General features: G+C 42.3%; 2 protein-coding genes across 6 annotated transcripts in view; one reads left to right on the top strand and one right to left on the bottom strand.

Annotated features, from left to right (window-relative positions):
• Window positions 1-1,471: 1,471 nt before the first annotated feature.
• On the top strand, window positions 1,472-6,884 carry TUBD1 (tubulin delta 1; the record flags this gene model as incomplete). 3 transcript variants are annotated; one of them, XM_080357260.1, is made up of 8 exons in its annotated part: window positions 1,472-1,658; window positions 2,253-2,400; window positions 2,601-2,817; window positions 3,347-3,578; window positions 4,372-4,536; window positions 5,234-5,374; window positions 5,876-6,059; window positions 6,782-6,884. In XM_080357260.1, 8 exons carry the CDS (start codon window positions 1,472-1,474, stop codon window positions 6,882-6,884), a joined length of 1,377 nt encoding a protein of 458 aa, XP_080213386.1. The 3 variants fall into 3 exon arrangements, with proteins under 3 accessions (XP_080213386.1, XP_080213385.1, XP_080213387.1); XM_080357259.1 differs by having other exon boundaries at window positions 1,472-1,643; XM_080357261.1 differs by lacking the exons at window positions 4,372-4,536; window positions 5,234-5,374 and having other exon boundaries at window positions 1,472-1,643.
• An 11,597-nt stretch (window positions 6,885-18,481) lies between these two features.
• The window catches only part of VMP1 (vacuole membrane protein 1), a 58,336-nt gene continuing 57,104 nt past the window's right edge, over window positions 18,482-19,713 (bottom strand). For all 3 annotated transcript variants that reach the window (XM_080357084.1, XM_080357086.1, XM_080357085.1), the window contains one exon: window positions 18,482-19,453. In XM_080357084.1, coding sequence (XP_080213210.1) covers window positions 19,310-19,453 — 144 coding nt within the window. In that variant the 3' untranslated portion in view covers window positions 18,482-19,309. The remainder of the gene's footprint in view (window positions 19,454-19,713) is intronic.

Raw genomic sequence — 19,713 nt, forward strand, 5'->3', positions numbered from 1 at the left:
GTGGGGCCGACACTGAGCATGAGCAACGCGCACCCGCCTTCCCTGCTCATGGCACAGAGCGCGCGCAGAAGGCTCAGCGAAGCCGTTCGCGAGAAGCATGCGCATTGCGCTTTGTGAAGCCCAGACGGCTGACCCCTGCCCCCGGTCTGCCAGGATCCCTTGTGAGCATGCGCGAAGCGGGTTGTTCGAAGGCGCGTCTGGGTCCGAAGTGGCGGGGAAGGGGCACGCGGCGGCTGCGCATGCGCGATCGGCAGCTCAGCGCCTCAGCGAGGGGCGTCGAGGTCAGCGGGGGGGAAGGGCCGGCGGCGGCGGGGCTGAGGGAGGCCAGTGGGGCTGGGGATGGGGGATAAACACCCCGGAGGGCAGCTGTACAGGCGGGGAGGCTCGGACGGGAGGGGACCGGTGAACAGAAAGCCTCTGGAAGAGGGGCAGGGGGCCGAGCGATGTGAGCACCGGGTGGCGGGCAGCACCGAACATGGCGGCCCCGGGTCGGGGGGGTGGGCGGGAAACCAGCGGGCAGGGCGGCTGTGGCCAGGACTGTGCCACACGAATGGGTTGGACACGAGCCTTTTCGTAAAAATCATTCACAGATTTATTTCTATCCTGTGGTGAGGAACAACTCCGCTTTGCTGTAACACACAGGCCTTAGGTGCAGAGTGGCAGCAGCGGTGAAATCAGGTACAAGAATGAAAAAATAGCACATACCTGCCTGCAAAATGCAGCAGAATCAAGACACGCACACTGGCTGTTGTCTGGAGAACGCTCTGGCACAGCTGCGATGATAATGAAAAGTAGCAGCCCAGAATAATAAAGTGACTTGAAAAAATTGATTGTGTTTCTGGAAAGGAGAAAAAGTGAGAAGCCAAAGCTACTGCAAAATACTGAATGGAGGAAAAAAACCCCATCAAAACATACTGGTACTGAATCAAAAGCTTTGCTGTCTGTGGGGAGCAAGGGGAACGCTCTGGGGAATGTTTGGCACCTCATCAGGTTTTGGCATCAGGCCCATAGCAATGCAGGACTGGAAACCAGGTAGATTTTTGAACAGGTTTCACATTTTTAAAAGCATGTGTTAGTTTCTTATTATGTTTTTAGACCCTAATCCTATAACTTTGTTGCAGTTACAATGATTTGTTTCTATCCTGGCTTGCCAAGCAAAAGTAAGGAAGCAAAGACATTCCATGCTGTACAGTTGGTTTCAGCTCCCTTCAGATGGATCCCAACTTAAACTGACTGATTTCCTGTAACTGGCCATCTGTGTTCTTCTGACAATCAGGAGAAAGTGCTGACAGTCCATTTTCCCCCAGAAATAGCCAGTGGTTTTAGTGCAGCCTTTTCCTTCCCATTAGAAGTTCTCAAAAACTGCAAAACTGATCAGAAATCTACTTGTCAGAGCTTTTTTTTCCTCTTTTTTTGCAATTACTGAAGGCATACTTTTCTTTTTTTAGGCTTAAATACAAGTCGAATAAGGATGTCAATAGTCACAGTCCAGCTTGGCCAGTGTGGTAATCAGATTGGCCAGGAGGTGTTTAACGCCATCTGCGCTGATGTCCGTGGCACACATGGGTTGTGTTCCAAGAAGGAGAATGAATCCTACCGTGATGCTTGCAAGGAACGCTTTTTCAGGGAGGAGGAATCTGAAGGTACAGCATTTAAATGTTTCTTTCCCACAGAGGGTCTGGTTTCCAGCCTAATACAGATAAGAGGACAGAAATATTAGATAGAAGTCTTTTACCTCCAGCTGAAGAATGGGTTTTACCTTCAGTCTTGACGCATTGTCACAACCCTCTGCCTTCATGGCATTGCTAACAACCATGGAAGCAAAATCAGCGTCTGAGGCCACAGAACAAGTCTACCAGTAACACAGCTGGAAACTGAGCATATATATATATAATATATCCATCATGATCTTTCCTTCCAAACGTCTGCATTTTCTACTGTAGATAGATCACACCATGGAGTAGGACCACCCAGAGTATCTGAATTTGGTGTTGTCAAACACTTTAAGTGGTTTGTTTCCTGAAAGATCTGTGGTCTCTAGAGTTCAGATTTGTCTTTGGAGCAATAGATGGTTCTCCAGAAATCCAGAGCACCGCCAAGTCCTTTCTGTACCTGCCTGTTCTGTCCCGTTAAGTTAATAATTGGGCTTATGTGTGTGGGAAGAATACAATCTGGTGCAAGTCTGTCAGTCTTACACAAACAAGCGCTAATATTGGCACATTACTCTTAGTTTTGTTTTTCTTCCTGTCCAGTGCCTGTTGCCCGAGCTGTGCTTGTTGACATGGAACCCAAAGTGATCAGCCAAACCTTATCAATAGCTGCCGGGTCTGGCTGCTGGAAATACGATGATCGGTCGCACTTCTGTCAGAAGCAAGGGTCTGGGAACAACTGGGCAAACGGGTACGAACAACTGTTTCAAGGTTTGCTGAGGGAACTGGAGAGGTTGATGAGCTGTCTGGACTCTAGGAGTGGTACCATTGCAGCTGTGCGAGATACAGAGTGTGCGAGTTACGAAAAGTATCCTTTATGAACAAGCTTCATCTTGTGGCTTTTATTTTTATATAACCTGCCATCTCACTGTTTTGTCTTTTATTCAACAGTTATTCTGTTCACGGGCCTAGACACAAAGAAGCAATAATGAATCTGGTACAAAAAGAAGCAGAGAAGTGTGATCGTCTCGGTGGATTTTTCACAATAATGAGCATGGCTGGTGGTACAGGATCTGGCTTGGGAGCATTCGTGACCCGGTGTTTAAGAGATGCTTTTCCAACCTCATTTATACTAAACCATGTTATCTGGCCCTACGGCACTGGTGAGGTGAATGTTGTATTTCCCAGAGATATTCTACAAGTTTATAATCTCTGTTTGCTTTTACACATAAAATACCTGCAGAAGAGAGATGCAGTTTACTTTTTAAAAGTTCAAAAGGACAGAAAGTAACATAGCTAATGATTTTTTTGCCTAATGTTTGGTACATGTTGTTTCACAAAAAAAACCCCAAAATTTGCTAATGTAAGTGCTAAAGTATAATGCAGTTTCATGAGAAGCTCTGTTAGCTAATTAGAAATCTCCCATTATGATAGTACCTCAGCATTACAAGCAGTTCCCAGATAGATGTTATTCCAGCATGTTTGTATGAAATGAGGATAACATGATTTTCACAGGTCTTGCTCACTTTCCATGAAAACGCTCTGCTAGCTCCTGACCTCAGTCTGCACTTTGGCAAAGAAAACGAAGCACTTCCTAAATCAGACCTGAGGAAATAGCAGTCAGGGGGTTACAAACTAGAAAGAGATTAAGTTGTTTGGCTCTTATTTGTGTGTATTTTTAATTTGTTTGTTTCCAGGTCATCGTTCAAAACTACAACTCTGTTTTGACCCTGTCACATCTGTACCAGTCGTCAGATGCCCTTCTCGTTCATGAAAATGATGTGATCCACAAGATCTGTGCTCAGCTGATGAATATTAAACAGATCTCCTTCAGGGATGTAAATCAAGTCATTGCGCATCAGCTGGGGAGTGTTTTCCAGCCCAGTTACACAGCAGAAGGTGGCTCACGCTATAGCAGAAACCCACTAGGTATCTAAATAATAGAGCTGCCTCGTGCATTCTCAGACATCTTGGTGTAATCATTTCCTTTTGTGAATTTAAGTTCTTCGTCTCCTTCCTCAAGTATGGGTACATCCCAAGTTTTACGATAGGAAAAGCGAAGCAAAATACTGAATTATAAATTCAATCCCAAATTTGTAGCAAGAGTTAAAAATAGATCCCCCAGCTTCTGGTTTCGTTCTTTACCAAAAGAACCCAGTTTCTCCTTTTTCAGGTGGTCACAGACACCCTTGTACCTATTTACATTCCAGAGGCAATTTGTGCAGGACCATAATTTTGGCATGAGTTTTACATTTTGCATAAGGTCAGCAGTCTGTATAAACTGAGACAAAATGGAAGTTCTGTGTTTAGCTCAGAAGACAGGCGAGCATACAGCTTGGCAGCAACAGCCTGGCCTTTGTATCTTTAATAGATTAGAGAAAGTTACCCATATCGCCGAGAGTTTTGCTTGTAAAATTAAACTTTCCCATGTGTCTGTGAATCTCTTTAGCAGTGCATAGCATGTTAGAGATGTTGAGCCATACTATAGAGCAAGGCATGTCGAGATGGTAGACACGCTTGTATAGAACTCTGTAGCACAGAGTAAGTTTGCGTTACTTGGTTTAATTTGTATCCACATATTTGTCAAATTAAAACTTTAGGTATCCTGCTTTGTTTCTTACCTTAACTTCCTCCATCTGTGGAAAGTTCCTCACTCTCCAATTTTAGCCAGCCTATGCAATATTTTTGTCGAATGTGAGCAGCTGTTAATTTCTTTTTTCAGGAGACTTAATGGAGACGTTAGTTCCACATCCCGAATTCAAGATGTTGGGTCTTCGTAACATACCACAGATGCCTGAAAACTTGCTCGCTTATAGCACGTTCAGTTGGCCTGGACTCCTCAAACATTTAAGGCAGATGCTCATTGCTAATGCTCAAATGGAGGAAGGTAAAAAGCATTCACTCATCTTCCGTATCCATCACTTTAAGCATATATTTTTACAGATGAAATAAAGTTTGTTTTGTGGAGCCCACTGACAAGCTTTAGTGAGTTCAGAAATGAGCTGCTGCCCTCAGACAGCAGGAACTCGCCTCTGCATAGCCAGCTGCTCCTTCATTCACTCAGCTGCCACAGCAGCTCCCAGCTTGCTCCTGTTTTTGCTCCTAGACATCTCAGTTAATTATAACTCTTGAAAATACGCAAAACAAACCAACAGTTTTTGGCCGTGCACTTAATTTACATGATTAATTTGGAACATTCCTTGTATAGTTAGTTCTGCTACGCTTTCTCTTTTTACACCTTCTACCAATAAAAATCACGCTTAGCTCTCCTGTATCATTTACATGGATAATTCAGTACAGCTTCCAGTTATGCAAAGAACAGGCTGCAGATTACTAAGTATAGAAACAGGTATCTGTTTTCTCTGCTAAGACTAGTGACTACCAGGCAAATACTGCTGGATTAGCACTGCTTTTCTCTAAGAATTGTGTAATTGCTGCTTAACTAACATGCAGAAATGACCAACCCTAATATGATCTCAGCTTGGAGCACAGTGTTAGTTACCATCTGACTCTTTAGCTAGTCTGAAGCCATATTTCATGAAACATTAACTTGCTTCTATATCTCTTTTGCCCAAATCTCATAGGTATTGATTGGCAAGTACGACCACCGCGTCCAGGCTTCTCCATCCCCTCCAGTCATCCCACAAACAAGCCGCTGCACTTCAATACTTCCATTGCCAACCTGGTTATCCTGCGAGGAAAAGATGCGCACAGCGTAGACTTAGGTAAGAAGGAAAAACACAGTACCTGAGTAATTCTTGTTTCACATCTCACTGTTTTCTTTGCAACCATATCTGATGAAAGTGAAAAAAACCCAAGGCCACATACTTGACTACTGAGGTCAATATTCCCTCTCGAAACATTTTAATGTCCAAGGCCACGTTGTCTAATTGCTTAAGACTGTTGTATTTACAGCACTTCAGGGAAGGAGGAAGTGGCTGAAGTCCGTATATATGATAGGATTCTTGGCTATATTGTCTGAAAATATATTTAGCCACTTCTGGATTGATGAGCATAGCTTGCAGATGAAGTACCGCGTACGCTCCTAGATAATAAAATGGATTTGTTTAAAACAGCTATTTTCAGCACACTGCCCACTGCAGGTTTTTTTCAAGGCCTGACCTGATCTGCCAAGCATTGATTAGGTCACACAGGACTATTGAGATCAAGATGTAGCAGCTTGTAGCTTTCCGTTTGTCAAAAAGGCTGTCTTCTTTCTGCTCCAGGAAGTTTCCGAGATCCCTCATTATACACATCCTGGCTTAACCCTCAGGACGCTTTTAATGCATGGAAAACACCAAGAGCATTTAACAAGTATGAAAAGTCTGCTTCTTTGGTCAGCAATAGCCAGTTCCTGCTGAAACCTCTTGACAATGTTGTAGAAAAAGCTTGGAATATGTTTGCTTCCAAGTAAGTGAAAATAATTATGCTGATACCTCGTTTACAACTGCTAGTGTCTTCAGCATTAGCAAATTCCTTGTAAAGAGAGCTCGCTCTTTCAGCAAAGTCAAGTAGTGGTGAAAAAGCATGGAGATTGTTCCCACACTTCAGTGGAAACATTTTTCTGCTTGAAACGTGACGGCAGGGTGAGGAACACAGAACCGTGCTTATGTTCTGTGGATAAGTGAAGCCACATATTTTAGTGCTGGCAATTCGATTATTTTCTTAGTACTAAATGCCCCCAAATTTAGTGCATTCCAGTGTGACCATTCTAAAAATAACATATAGAAACTCTTTCATTGATTATATAGTTTCTAAATTGTGTATAGACATGCTGCATGGGCCAAGAAACAAGTTCCTGGGTCAGTTGAAAAGCATTTAGGGGAGTTCTTTACTTTACTTTACTCATATCGGAATTGCTTCTCCTTCCATTTCCCAGTTAGACTTTGTTAGCTGCAATTTTCCTTGAGCAATATACAAACTTACAAAAGCTATTAGAAGCAAGTCATGACTTATAAATAAGCATGAATTACAAAATGAGTTCAAATAGAAACTAACCTGTCTGGTTACTGGGTGGAAACCAACCTTGATTCAAAGTTGTTACAATAACTGTACAATCTGATTTCATGTATCAGGTTCTTCACTGATTTCCAATGTCTTATCCATTTTCCTACTGTGCTTTCAACACCCAGAGCCTATATTCACCAGTACACTAAATTCGGAATCGAAGAGGAAGACTTCCTGGACAGCTTCACAGCTCTGGAACAAGTTATCTCCAGTTACACCCTCCTTTGATTATTTTTTAAATGGTCTGATATAGAGCTTTCCTGGAAGAACCCAGCGCTGGAAAACTTTCCATTGCCTTCCTGAAGTATATCAATTACTGGACTGTAGCTGTTTTCCAGTCTTGTAACCAGTGTGTGCATGTGTTAGAATAGTAAGAACTGAATCAGAACTGAACATACTCATATGAGCAGGTATTATTCATATTTAATAAATAGCTATTTTTCAATACAATGCTTTCATATTGATAAAAATGCACAGTATCAGAATTATTAATCCAAACTGCATTTGGGTATCATTCAAGAGATGACAGTCTGCCATACGTTCTTTTAAAGCAAAGTAAGACCTAAATTCTTCCTTAAGGACCTAAACCTTGACAAAATAATGGAAGTTTTGAGCCATCCTTACCAAAAGGTATGAAGGGTTCTTAGTTTTCCTGTTATCTTCAAGTTATATTAAAGATTATAATGACTTACATGCTTTTCTGGCCATTTCATTGTGCCATGTTTTCAAGTGGCGTTACCTACATCTTGGCTGTTGTTAAAGGCAACCTGAGGTTCAGGCAAAACTACAACTCTTGCTCTTCTTCCTGTAAATTAGAAGCAAGTGGGGGGTTTTATTCATTTGTTATTTATTTAAACATATTTGGGAGGAGAATTGCTGGTAGGTTTCAGATGTAAGAGCTTGTAATATAATATGATAAATGTATAATTTCAAAGTTGATTTAAGAAAAGGGCTTTTTTTCCCCAAATTTTACCACGACCACAAGGTGGTGCCACTGGGAAGCTGCAGCCGTTCAGCTGCACCAGGCAGGAGGGGGAGGTTGCGGTAGCTTGTCGGGGCACAGACTGGATGCTTATAAAATAAAGAAGTGTAGGAGACTGAAGGATTATGTCGTAACCCCGAGCCTTCTGCTGCCTCTGTTAGCTTTTCACTTAATGGGAAGGAAAGCTTTTGGAATTCTTGCCATTCCTCTCCTCATATCACACTGTTCTCCCATAGAAATAATCCCACTCACTATTAAATAGACATGCCAAAAATAAACATTACAAAATCAGTCTCAAGGACTTTTCCCCTGACAAGTGGACAAATATCATCGTTTCCATTTATGTTTTAGTGCTGTTTCATACCAGGCCTCTGAGCTTTTAAGTAAGAGATGAGCACGCACATAGTAACATGCTAAATATGTTAAAGATGTTTGCAATATGGCTTATGATGTCCACACAGGAATCTTGCACTGTTAGAGATTCTCATTTAGATTTAAGTCTTTAATGAATTAACACAGTGGTAGATGCAGAAGTGACCATGTAATTTTGCCAGGCTTCATTGGAGCACAGCAGACACTCTCTATTACTTTTATCTTTATTTCCTTTCCTGGTTTCATTTACCTCTTTCACTTTTGTCCAGACCAGGTACAGAAGCACTAAAATCCCCCCTGGAGCACCTGTTCTCAAACCAGCTCTGGCACATGACACCTGGAATTGCAAATACACTTCTTGACAAGATTCAAGTAACCACAGGATTGAATCTGAAGAAAATAAGTAAGTACTGAGGTTCAGTTCCCAATTGTTCGAGTAAACCCTTAGTACCAGCTGATCACCAGCATGGCTGCGTCAGTGCAAACCTCAGTGGATGCTGATCCATCTCACATCTTACAGACAAGCAATGTTCATCTCTCATGCCTCCAAAAAGAAAAATAAAGTATTTCTACTGCCTGTTAGTAGCAAGGCAACTGTCAGCAGACATTACAGTTGAGTCTAGTCCTGCTTCATGCAGAGAAATAACTTGTGTAAATTAAGCTGTATTGGTGCTTCAATTCAATAGCTAAATCATTAAATATACAGGGAAATCAGAATCATCCGTGGGGTGGATGGGGAGAACACAAGAGGGAAGGCAAAGAGGAGAAAGCATGTAGGCTAAACACACCCAATCACTTTTCATATAAGAACACACTTGATATTTATGACAAAACATTTTGACAATATTCTTGCAGACCACAGTACATAATCCAACAACTTTCTCTGGTTTGCTTTCTCTTTGCACTCAGCTGCTCTAATTCCTGTTGTAGCAACTCCCTCCCAAAAAGAGAAGACACAATAATCATAGTTCAGCTCTCCAGCCATACTTAAAGCCCTATACTGCTCAGTAAAATATGAGTTGTTTGCAAGTTCAAACTACATATAACTTTTGTTATAGAATATTATTTGTGGTATTTAAATATTTTTTTTCCGCTAAATTTCTTCCTGGCAGCTCAGAGCTGGGGGACTGTTCTGATCAAAAGGGCTTTTCTGGTGCTGTTTTTGTTGGTTGCAACCATTGTCTTTCACAGAAGAAACTGGAGGAACGATTGCACAAGAAGTTAAGATAAACAGCACAAGCAGTACAAGTTTGTAAGGAACAAAGGGTCAGGAAAGGAGACAGTATGGTGAGCTTCTCCCTCCTCCCTCCTTCAAAAGGCACAGGATGTTTAGCAACATAGAAATCATTTTCCCTCGTGTTTTCAGCAGCTATCAGACCGTCTTCCAGTAACAGAAATGAGAATAGGTAACTCCATGTCTGAAAACAAACAAGTCCCAGCAATACATATTCTTCCTCATTGCTCTGTAGGACAGGTAAATGATTTTTAAAAAGCTAAGAAGAGATAAGTCCTCTCAGAAACAAGGAAGAGAGCAAAGGGTTATTGTACTGCTGCAGCAATGAGTAACTTTATTGCAGAAATAACTTTATCTCCGTGCATTTATAATTCTGATAAGGAAGCAAATACAGCAGGAGCTTATTGCACCCATGAACAACATAGATCCATTTATCCGTTCTTTAAATTTGTTATTGATGGCTTATGTAACTTTTCATTAATGGAGCAGGATATTTGGCGTTTGTTGTTTTAAGTTTGATGGCAGAATTTGGGCCACATCAGGAAACACAGTACACAGCGAAGATGTATATCCCAAAGCAAAACCAAAAAATCCTCATTTAATCTCTAGTTCTAACATACGAAAACATCGAGGAAAGATGCTGCAGCTCAAAGGGAGACCAACAGGTTCATTACTGCTTAACAAGGATACTTCTGTTAGAACTTGTTCACAGGATTCAGGAAAACTGCTTCCACAGGAAAATAAAGGTTTTCAAAGCAGCAATAGAAAAATTCCACCCATCAGGCAAATTTTACCAGCACAGATTGCACAAGTGTAACTGTTGGATTAACTGTTAAAATCCCTTTCATTGCTCTGGAGAAGAGACTGACAGGAATTGGTTCAGGCATCTCTGGGCTTCTTCCTGTTAGTGCTGTTCACTGCTGACCTCTGGTCTGAAATTCTCACACCCTTTCCCAAACTGAGCCTTCAGTTTTTGATCTATGGCTGGATTCCTCTATTTTTTCCCCAGGATGTGGAGAGGGTCAAAGGGACAGGAAGTGAAAAGCTATTATCACATTTTCAACATCTACAATTACATTAGAAGGTGGAGTAGTAATTTTCTATTTTATTGAGAAAATTAATTATGTAAATAGTCTGAGCCTGGAAGAGGGCCTTTATTTCATTAGCAATTAAAATTAATTAGATAGATCAAAGCCCGTTGCTGAGGTGGGGACAACAGAACCAGTGGCCTTGACCTGGCCAGTTTTGGGCAAACTACCCACAGGATGTCCATAAACCCAGGAACAATGCGTCAAATCTCACTATTGTTTTTGTAATGGACAGGTGCAGCTCACTTGGAAGTTGATTCAAGGACTCTAAATACAGCAAATACATTTAATGAATAGGATGAATTTTAGTTGGCCACACACAGACACAAAATTTAATCTGTTAAAAATACTTTAAACATAGTAACTGTTTGAGAAGTGACAGGACACTCATGTAGTTATAGATACAACTTATTTGGACTTAAGTATATATTGGTGTTTGTAAGGTTAGACTGACCACTGGTACAGAAAGGACAGAATCTTAGTGTAAATATATAAGAGGATTACCTGCCCGGATTAACCAAACTGAAACAGCTCAAGATTAAGGGCAAAAATCTGTGGTTTCCGCAAAAACTAGGATTTTATGAATAAGAAGTTATATTCCAATTACCAGCTGACATGCTACTGGGAAATACTGAGGTACAAAAGAATATTGAACAAGTAGTTAATGTCCTTCTGCTTTTATCAATAAACTTAGCATAGATAAATATAATGAAATGAGAGACCAAACATCCAGATGTCTAAGTGTACTTTAACCAAGTCTGAGTTTTGCTGCACACTTTAAAGTCATCAGCAATGTGATTCACGGATCTGATAGGGCACAAAAAGCTTCCAAGCGAACAGAGACTCAGCCTTTCCTCCACCGCCTGGGAGGGCAGCGCAGGCACAGCCTCACCAGGCACCAAATCCCGGCGTAGGCTTCTCCCCCGGCCTCCTCGCTTCCTACCCCACCTCTGCCCACGCTCCACAAACAGCTCTTAACTCTGGACATCGAGCTGATAATCCGGAATTTTAACTGTAGCCCCTTTCCGGCTCTTTCAGTCAAACTCCAGGTTCACAATGGTCCCTTCTGATTTCTCATTGTACGAATCCTCTCCCTCTAGACAGGCACTTCCCCTCCGTCAGGGTGGGGCCGTGAGTCACCTCCCGTGAATCAGCAGAACCTGCTTAACCCTTTCCCAGAAACGCCAACAGCTGCAAACAGGGCGGTGGGTCAAACCAGTGTTACTGCTGAGCACCAAGGTGAAGAGAGCCTGAGATGAGGGATTAGGGAGGCTGCTGCTCATTAGGAAATGTAAAGGCAATTTTTAGAGTTATAAATATGCACCATGATAAAGATCAGGGAAGAAGTCTAAACATTAACCCCACGGCTCGTATGAGCCTGAGAGATTCTAAACTGTGACATCTAAGAGAGTCCAGTGGTATAAAACAGGCACAGGCCTCTGTACTAAGCTGTGTGAAACAGGTTGCAGAGACTTTATCTGCTAGTCTGTAAAGCAAAATTTTAAAAATCTGGAATGTTACACCATAAGATAGAAAAATAAGTAAAATGAGGGTGCTCTTTAGGTCAAGATTCCTGTTTTAAAAGTGAGAGCAATAACCAGAGACACTAAAATAAGCCACTGGTTAATACAAAAAAAGATAGAATAAACATTGCTTGAGTTTCAGTGAGCTATGACCTTTTATTTCACTAGTTCTAAGTGACGGGAAATAAATACCATCTTATATAGTATATTTGCATTTAAATGGGTGCGCTCTGCAAAAATGATTATTGTACATATTTGGTTACACGTACAACGTAATGTTTATTTTAAAGGCTCACAAAAATACACTTCAGTTGCCTGAGAATGGTGTAATTGTGGTCAGATGGCATGATTTAATTTGAACTTTTGCCCAGCAGCCTCCAATATGTAATAGATCATTTACAGGAGCATGTAAGCAGAACACCGCCAAGGCAGCCAAATGGAAAGCAGCCTTATCCCACACGCCGAAGGTGTAATAATAACTCTGTACTCGGCTGGCAGGGGCAGCTGTAGCTGTTCATTGTAATATCCTCAGTAAGTACAGGGAGAGCTGGGCAACAGTTCAGAGCTCCTGCTCTCCAGATGGCTCACAACAATACCCAGTGCAGAAACACGTATTTCCATGTGTGCCTGCGTGCTGCTGGCTCTCGTGCACTTCTGCCACTTGCAAAGAAAATACTGGGAAATGTCCTCCCCACCCCACTTTGGGCAACTCCAGCCCCTACTACAACCCAGTTCTGAGTCATGTGGTCAGCAATTGTATTTACGTGGTTGTTTGATGCTCTAAACTAGCGATTTCTCCTTCGTAGGCCAAATTTTGGGGAAGAAACCTAATGCCATTGATAAAACTATTAAAAACATAAATTTGGCAACTGATGAGCATAAATCCAATTAAATACTCTTCTCCCAAGGAGAAAGCTTCCATTCCCCCGCTACCAGACATTAACTCAGGTTTTCACATTATTTTCCTCTAATAAAGATTTAGGCTTCTCCACCAAGCCAGTATATCCACATTGAATTATTCTTACATAAAAAACAGGTACAAACCCAACGCGTGCTGTGAAAGGGGAGCTTATTCTTCAGTGATACTACAAGACACCTGAACTTGCTTTAGCCCACATGGAGTCCTGTTCAATCTGAACAAAAGTCCAGTGAGCAGGCCTCACCTTGTCCAAAAATCACTCAGCACCAAGGACAGACAGGACTACAAGAAGAGACATCAGTGAAAGGTTTAGGCCATGACTCTCAGGATCAGGTCTGCCAAACAACACTCACAACTCTTTCTTTATTCACTTAATTGGAACGATCCTCTCTCAGTTACAGGCGAAATCTATTGCCAAAGGGCAGCACAGCACAGTTCCACACTTCACTTAAAATCACCAACTCTTTGTGGGCAACCAGCACGACTGGAGCTCACACACAGACACTGCAGTGTGAGTAGCCACGTGGTGGCTGTGCACACACAGAAGTGTTTAAACCAGGTTTGTACAGAAGTTAAGGGAGGCAACAGAATTAAAATCACCAATTGTATTAGCACAGATTTAGTAGAAATACGGCTTTGAAATTTTTTATGGCATCCATTACTTTGAGCTTAACTAAATACCAGCTTCGGGCATCTTAGAAGTTTCTCTGGTCCGTGCTGCTCCCCACCTGGAGTCTCCTTGCGTAACACATGGGGAGGCTCGTGGAGAACCAAGGAATTGGAGAAAGGAAAACTGTGGTTATGAAAATATACTAAATATTACAGCTCTTAGGAAAACAGCCACAGCAAACAGAAGGCACTGAGAGAAGGCTGGTTTCTAAACAGACCAGAGAGCTTTTGTGAACGTGGCTGGACCTGCATCGTGTTGTAAATCTAAATGTGTGTTTTCTCTTCATGCAGGTCCAGTTTCTTTCAGAGACGGAAAAGAAACGCTGAGCACACAAACCTTTTCAACATCAATCAATGCCACCTTCCTGTGAAAAGGCTTTAGACCGCAGAAGGGCCATGCAGATCGGCTGGTATCCACGTAAGGTAAAAGCGGACAACACACAGATTGATGTCATAACTGTGGTCACAAACTCGTGAAAAAACAGGGTAATGAACACTTCAGAGTATTTAATAGAATTTGCTTAGATCTGAGATATCTTTGAGATAAGTGCGATACTCCACATAGGAAAAAGCAGCTGAATGGCACTGCCAAGCCCACAAGGACACCAGGGGAAGGCAGAATGAGACCTGTGTGGCCTGCTCTGTCACATTAGCATTAAAAACCAACCCCCAAACGCCTTAAATCACCTGTAGTAAACATACAGCCCTTCCCTCGCAGGACCCCACAAGCAGCACCAGCACAGCAGTCACAGAGAAAAGACACGACTCATGCTTTTTACAAGGACAGAACAGCAGTTTGTGAGGCTGGGGAGAGGGAGCGGCTCACGGGCAGTGATCAGAACGGGAACAATACCCTGAGCTGCCACAGCCCATCTCTCACCTTTCATCAGAAAGCAGCAGCCAGTTTCCTTATTACCAGCTGCCTGGGCAACTCAATTGAGCTTCTTTGGAAACTTAAGAACAATTAAGCTGGGAGTAACTCCCCTGAAACTCGGAAGATTCAGCACACTTACTTATCTGTATCTGAACAGCTCCTCAAATGAGGTTTAAGGAACGATGACCTTTGATTTAATGATAATGTAGTCAATGGTCTTTGAATCATTCCATGCATGAATAATAACAATAAAACGCTCCAGCACACTAAACAGCAGCGTTAAAGGCAAACTAAAACAAAGCTTGGCCCATTCAACAGGCTCACATGTTTTACCACAACTGAACATCACCAGCAGGAAATAGGCTCCATGACTGCACAGCTCAACAGCCTCTTCACTTTAAATTCACCAGAGAATAATAGTTGGCTTTTTTGACCAAAATACCATTTTGCTGAGTTCCTGCCACACGCCAGTTGCTGGGCTCTTGTCGGTTGTACCTGGAGGGTGATACAGCCAGACGCCTTTTGGACATGTGATGACAATTTCTGAGCTTGAGCTCCTTTCACTCTTTTGACAAGTGACCCAGATTGTTTCAGCCTCTGCCATTCACACCACTACCAAACCAACCTGTTCCGCTGCCTTTTATGAAAGCTGAGTGGATGCATCAATAAACAAGTGAAACAGATAAAGAAATAAATGTTGCATTTCATGTCCTCAATTAGACACTTGAATTAGGAAAGTCACAGCAGGCTCAAAGACTTTCTTAGTATAATCCCTTTAAAAACGAGCCTGTAAGAGCATATGCAATGTAGTTCTGGGTGCGTTAGCAGGTGATCCCAGGGAAGGTGGTTGTTGCTTTGCTCCCCTTTCTTGAGGATGTTGCAGCAATTCCTGGGCCCCAGAAATGACCTGACCCCTCAGCTGCCTCCCACCCTCACACTCCCTTAGTGCTGCCATCTGGGGAAGGCTGGGCAAAGTAACTACAGTTCTTTCTTTCTTCTCCCCCTCCAAAAAACCAAAAAATACAAGTTTACAAGAAAAAATTTAAATCTCAGAGAGCATTTTCACTTACCTCACATATAATTAAATTCAACCTGTTCACTACTGATTACAAAGTATTTTTAACCACGTGCTTTAAAGAAAACGGGATTACTTTTACCTCCAAGGAACACACCCAATCACCACTTACTTTTACACCTGCAACCAATTTTGCTCACTAATATTTGTGCTTGATAATCAGGGAAACACCCCACAGCATTTGTGCTTGCAACCAGTGCTGCCTGCAGTGAGAGGGAGGCTGCTTCTACCAAATTAAATAACAAAACCCAAAAGCACAGCAGGGAAGGACTTTCTGGAGCAGCATTAAGCCATCTCCAAGTATTAATGACAAGTGTCTTTTAGCACGAACAGGCAGCCGGGTGATTTCACAGGGAGCTGCTTGAACAAGAATCAGCGTGACATTGGGACGGAGGTGAGAACCTGCAGGGACGGGGAGCAGGGGGAGTCCTGCTGGTTCCGATGGAGCTGAGGGATGTGTGGAACTGCAAGATTCCATCTGACACGGCCTGTGCTGCTCTCTTGCAGACCAGCGTGACCTTTTGAGCTTTGCTGACAGCAGCACAATCCTTGTGCTGTTCGGGGACATGGTGGCTGCCGGGGCGAGGGACACGCCGCCGTCACAACAGTCACAGGGCCTGCGGAGCGCAGCGGTGGTGAGGCACAACTCAGAGGTCTGGCAGCGAGCAAGTGGAGTTAAGAGGAGGATCAGCTGCGATCCTGCTGACATCAGCTGGGTTGTACTGCATGGTTAGGCTGGCACTTTGGCCAACCTCCTGCTTTGCTTCCTATTTACAGGGCACTTGTGAGAGCAGATTCAGCCACATTCCACAGGCTATGAGACTAAAAACATCTGTACCACCTCGCAGTCATCTTTGGTGTTTAACCAAACATAAGGTGTTACAAGGGCTGTTCTGTGTGATTTTCAGCAATTCCAAGAAAAAAAAACAACAAGATACTTTATTCAAAGAATCAGCTAAAAATACAGAGATTCAAGCAAAGATTGTTCCTCTCGCAGAGCTCACTTTGGATTTTTCTGTAACACACTTTAAACTAGATGACTGACTGCTTCCAGCGTGTAACTGGAAATATGTACAACAAAAGGAAACGCTGGATTAAGGGAGCAAAACACATGTTTGCAGATGCAATGCTAAAGGCTCCAGGTCCTTCTTTGAAGCCACAAAATGCAGTTGCAGATACACCTTCTAGATTCACACTCCCTGTATAATGCTTGGGACAACAAATGTCACAGTGTAATAACTGAGCTCGATATACACAAACGGAAACAATCCAGCTGAAACAAACACCAGGAAACAGTTATTTGTTTGTTTATTTAAGCAAACATAAAACTATCCATTTGCAAATCTCATTAGGTTTGCATAACTTCCATTTCTATTATATTTTACCTTTTTACCATGTCTCATTATCTCCCAGCAGCTGAAGGAAGTAGAGTGACCCATCCCTTCTTTAAATCATGTTGGAAAGCTTAGAAAGGAACAGCACAGCTTATCGGAATGGACAGATACAAACATGAGCAGCAGAACAATATTTCTCACTATAGGTATGTAAACATATATTAAAATAAGTGGGGAAAAAGCTTTTGTCTTAGAAAGGTAAAGTTTATTGGCTTAAGCTCTAGGAAGAGCTTTTTCCTTATTGTTACAGTCTCCTCATTTCAATCTGACAGCACACAGGGGCCTCTACGTGGCATAAACTTAATTGACTCTCATGAAAGGCCTAAAGACACCACCAGCGCTGCGTGGAGTAACTAAATACCAGTGTCCCTAAGGCTGGAGGGAAAGGAGCTGCCACTGAAACCGGGGAAAGCAGCAATGGCTGTTTCACTGATCCCAGGTATCCTGAAGCAAAGTGAAACAAGCAGCTCTCAACTGCTGACAGTGCAAAATTAAAGTTTTAGTAGACTGAAAAAGTGAAGTATCACATCAAGCTATGATTTTTTTGAATGTGTTTTGTATTAGAACAAGTTCTTTAGCACATTCTTTTCAAAGGCTGTACCTGGTCAAAAAGTGAAAAAGCTGTTAGGGCCAAGATTGAAGAAATACTGTTCATGTTGTAAAAATCACCGGGGCAAATGACTGGCCTTTGTGCTTTTAACCATTTTGTATCCCCTCCCGGCACTCAGAGATTTAACTTTAATCAAGTCAGCAGCTCTGCTGAGAGAAGTTCATGCTAAAAAGCCTCCCCATTCCTTCAGTAACAGTTTGAAGTTATAGATGAAGCGTACAAGAGAAACAACGTTACAAACCTCACACACAGAGATGAGACTTTAAAAGATGTTTCTTAGGCAGACGGCTGCACTGCGTGACTTCTGAGCTCCCGTCCGCGCCTCTAAACATTTATATGCTACTGATGTTCAATGAAAACAGTTGGAGATGGATGAGCAAACGGTCAGATGAGAGATACCAAAATGTCAGACAGCCTACCGACTGTTGTTGCCATGAGATCCAACAGTCAACATCAGTCTGATAAGCTATCCGACAGGATGGTACGGCCATGGACATGGCACGGCGGTTGGCAACACAAGAGCGACATTCAGGCGGGATTGAACAAAGTACAGAGTCTCACACCTTCCTCGAGATCCGCCCTAACCTAAAACCTAAATCTAACCTGAGCAAAGCCTAACCTGCTTTGTCCTTTTGGCAACACTAATTGAAAGTCAAATTAATTCTTGTTACTTACCCCTAGGATAAAAATAAAAACCAACAGTTCAAAAATTAGAGTAATAACACATGTAGAGGAGCAATGGAATGGAAACTACTAGAGAGGGAAAAGCCCCACTGTAATTTTGGTTATGTTCCTGTACATCACAGCTGGCACACACACTGATTCATAACAATGTCTTTAAAATATCTGCCTTTTAAAGCCTAAGTTTAAGGTTCTGCTGAGTTTGACACCAAATCTGTTTTCAGCTGGAATCTTTCCTCTTCCCCCCCTTCTTCTCCTTCACTGCCCGTGGTGCTGTGATCACTGGCAAACACCTGAGAAGGGTTTGTTGCAACAAATATCGCTAACTAGTGAACTTGTCTGTTTTAGCCAGTGAGCCAGACTTTGAGCCAGTGATACGCCTTCTAATTCCTCTGCTAAGAAGTTCTTAAGAAAAAAGAAAAAGGAAAAATAAAGACCAAAGGGCTTCAGCACCATTTGTGCAGGAAGGATGAGTAGAGCATGCGATTCACGGGATTAAGGCTTAATAAATAAACTGAGCTTACAAAAGTGGAGAGGGAAAGAAAACAGCTTAAAAAGACTGACACGAATTCTGGAATGATCAAAGATGACTTTATAAAGTTTGAACTTCATTCTAAATATACAGAATAAAAAATGTCAACTTCAGCATTTTGACAAGGATCGGCTCTGGTAACACCAGGAGGTTCCAGAGGGCGGGCGGCTCGTCCAACCGAGAGCACGTGCAACGCAATGGGACACCGAGAATTCCGGCGGAGCAGCCGTACCATGAGGGACATGCAACGGGTTCTATCCAGCCTGTAGTCATTTATATACATTGGGATGGTCTTGAAAGTTATGAAAAATAGCAAACCAGCCACCCTTCAAAATCAAACGTTACCCTCAGGTCAGTCTGAAGTTAAATCAGGAAATGGAGAGTATTAAATCATGGGTTTTGGAAGTAATTTGGGTGGACAACATTTGTGTCAAGCTCCATTTAACACATTGTCCGTCCCATATAACACAACTCAGACATGTAAAGCGTCAATACCTTACCTTAACATTTATAAGTTTGTCAACGAAACATCTGCTCTAATATCCAAATTACTTTCAAAATTAAAGAAAAACTTGCTCTAGTTGAAAATTGATGTTAAAAAGTTTTCCCCCGTTTTGAATAATGCTGATTTTTAAACATATGGAAAGATGTTTCATTTCTCGTGTCTGCTAAAACCCATTCCAAGGGGTGTTTTCCGAGCTCATTTGGTTTTTTCTTCAGAGTACATCTTCTGTTGCTGTCGCTTGGCATAGCTCTGGGCCATGGAGTTGATTATAGATAAGATAAAATAACAAACCATGACAATCACCAATTTTTCAAATATCCAGGATAGCCAGTTTTCCCCCTGAAGAGACAAAAGAGAAGAAGGAAGAAACTCAAGATTAGTGGACAATGGAGCATTCTCCATTTTCTGGGCGAAAGGGAAAAGCCCAACCTTATTATGTAATTTATCAAATTAAAACCAGGAACCGAGTGCGAGCTGACAGGATTCCTGCAGCTCTCTCTGAAAAGCTGATTTTAGTCCCGTCAAAGACAAAGCAGCTGGGTTTGCCAAACGCACCGCGGGGCAGACGATGAACCCTGTTTATAACTGGGGTCCTGGCA

The sequence above is a fragment of the Nesoenas mayeri genome, assembly GCF_963082525.1.
Source record: "Nesoenas mayeri genome assembly, chromosome: 20".
Classification (NCBI taxonomy): Eukaryota; Metazoa; Chordata; class Aves; order Columbiformes; family Columbidae; genus Nesoenas; species Nesoenas mayeri.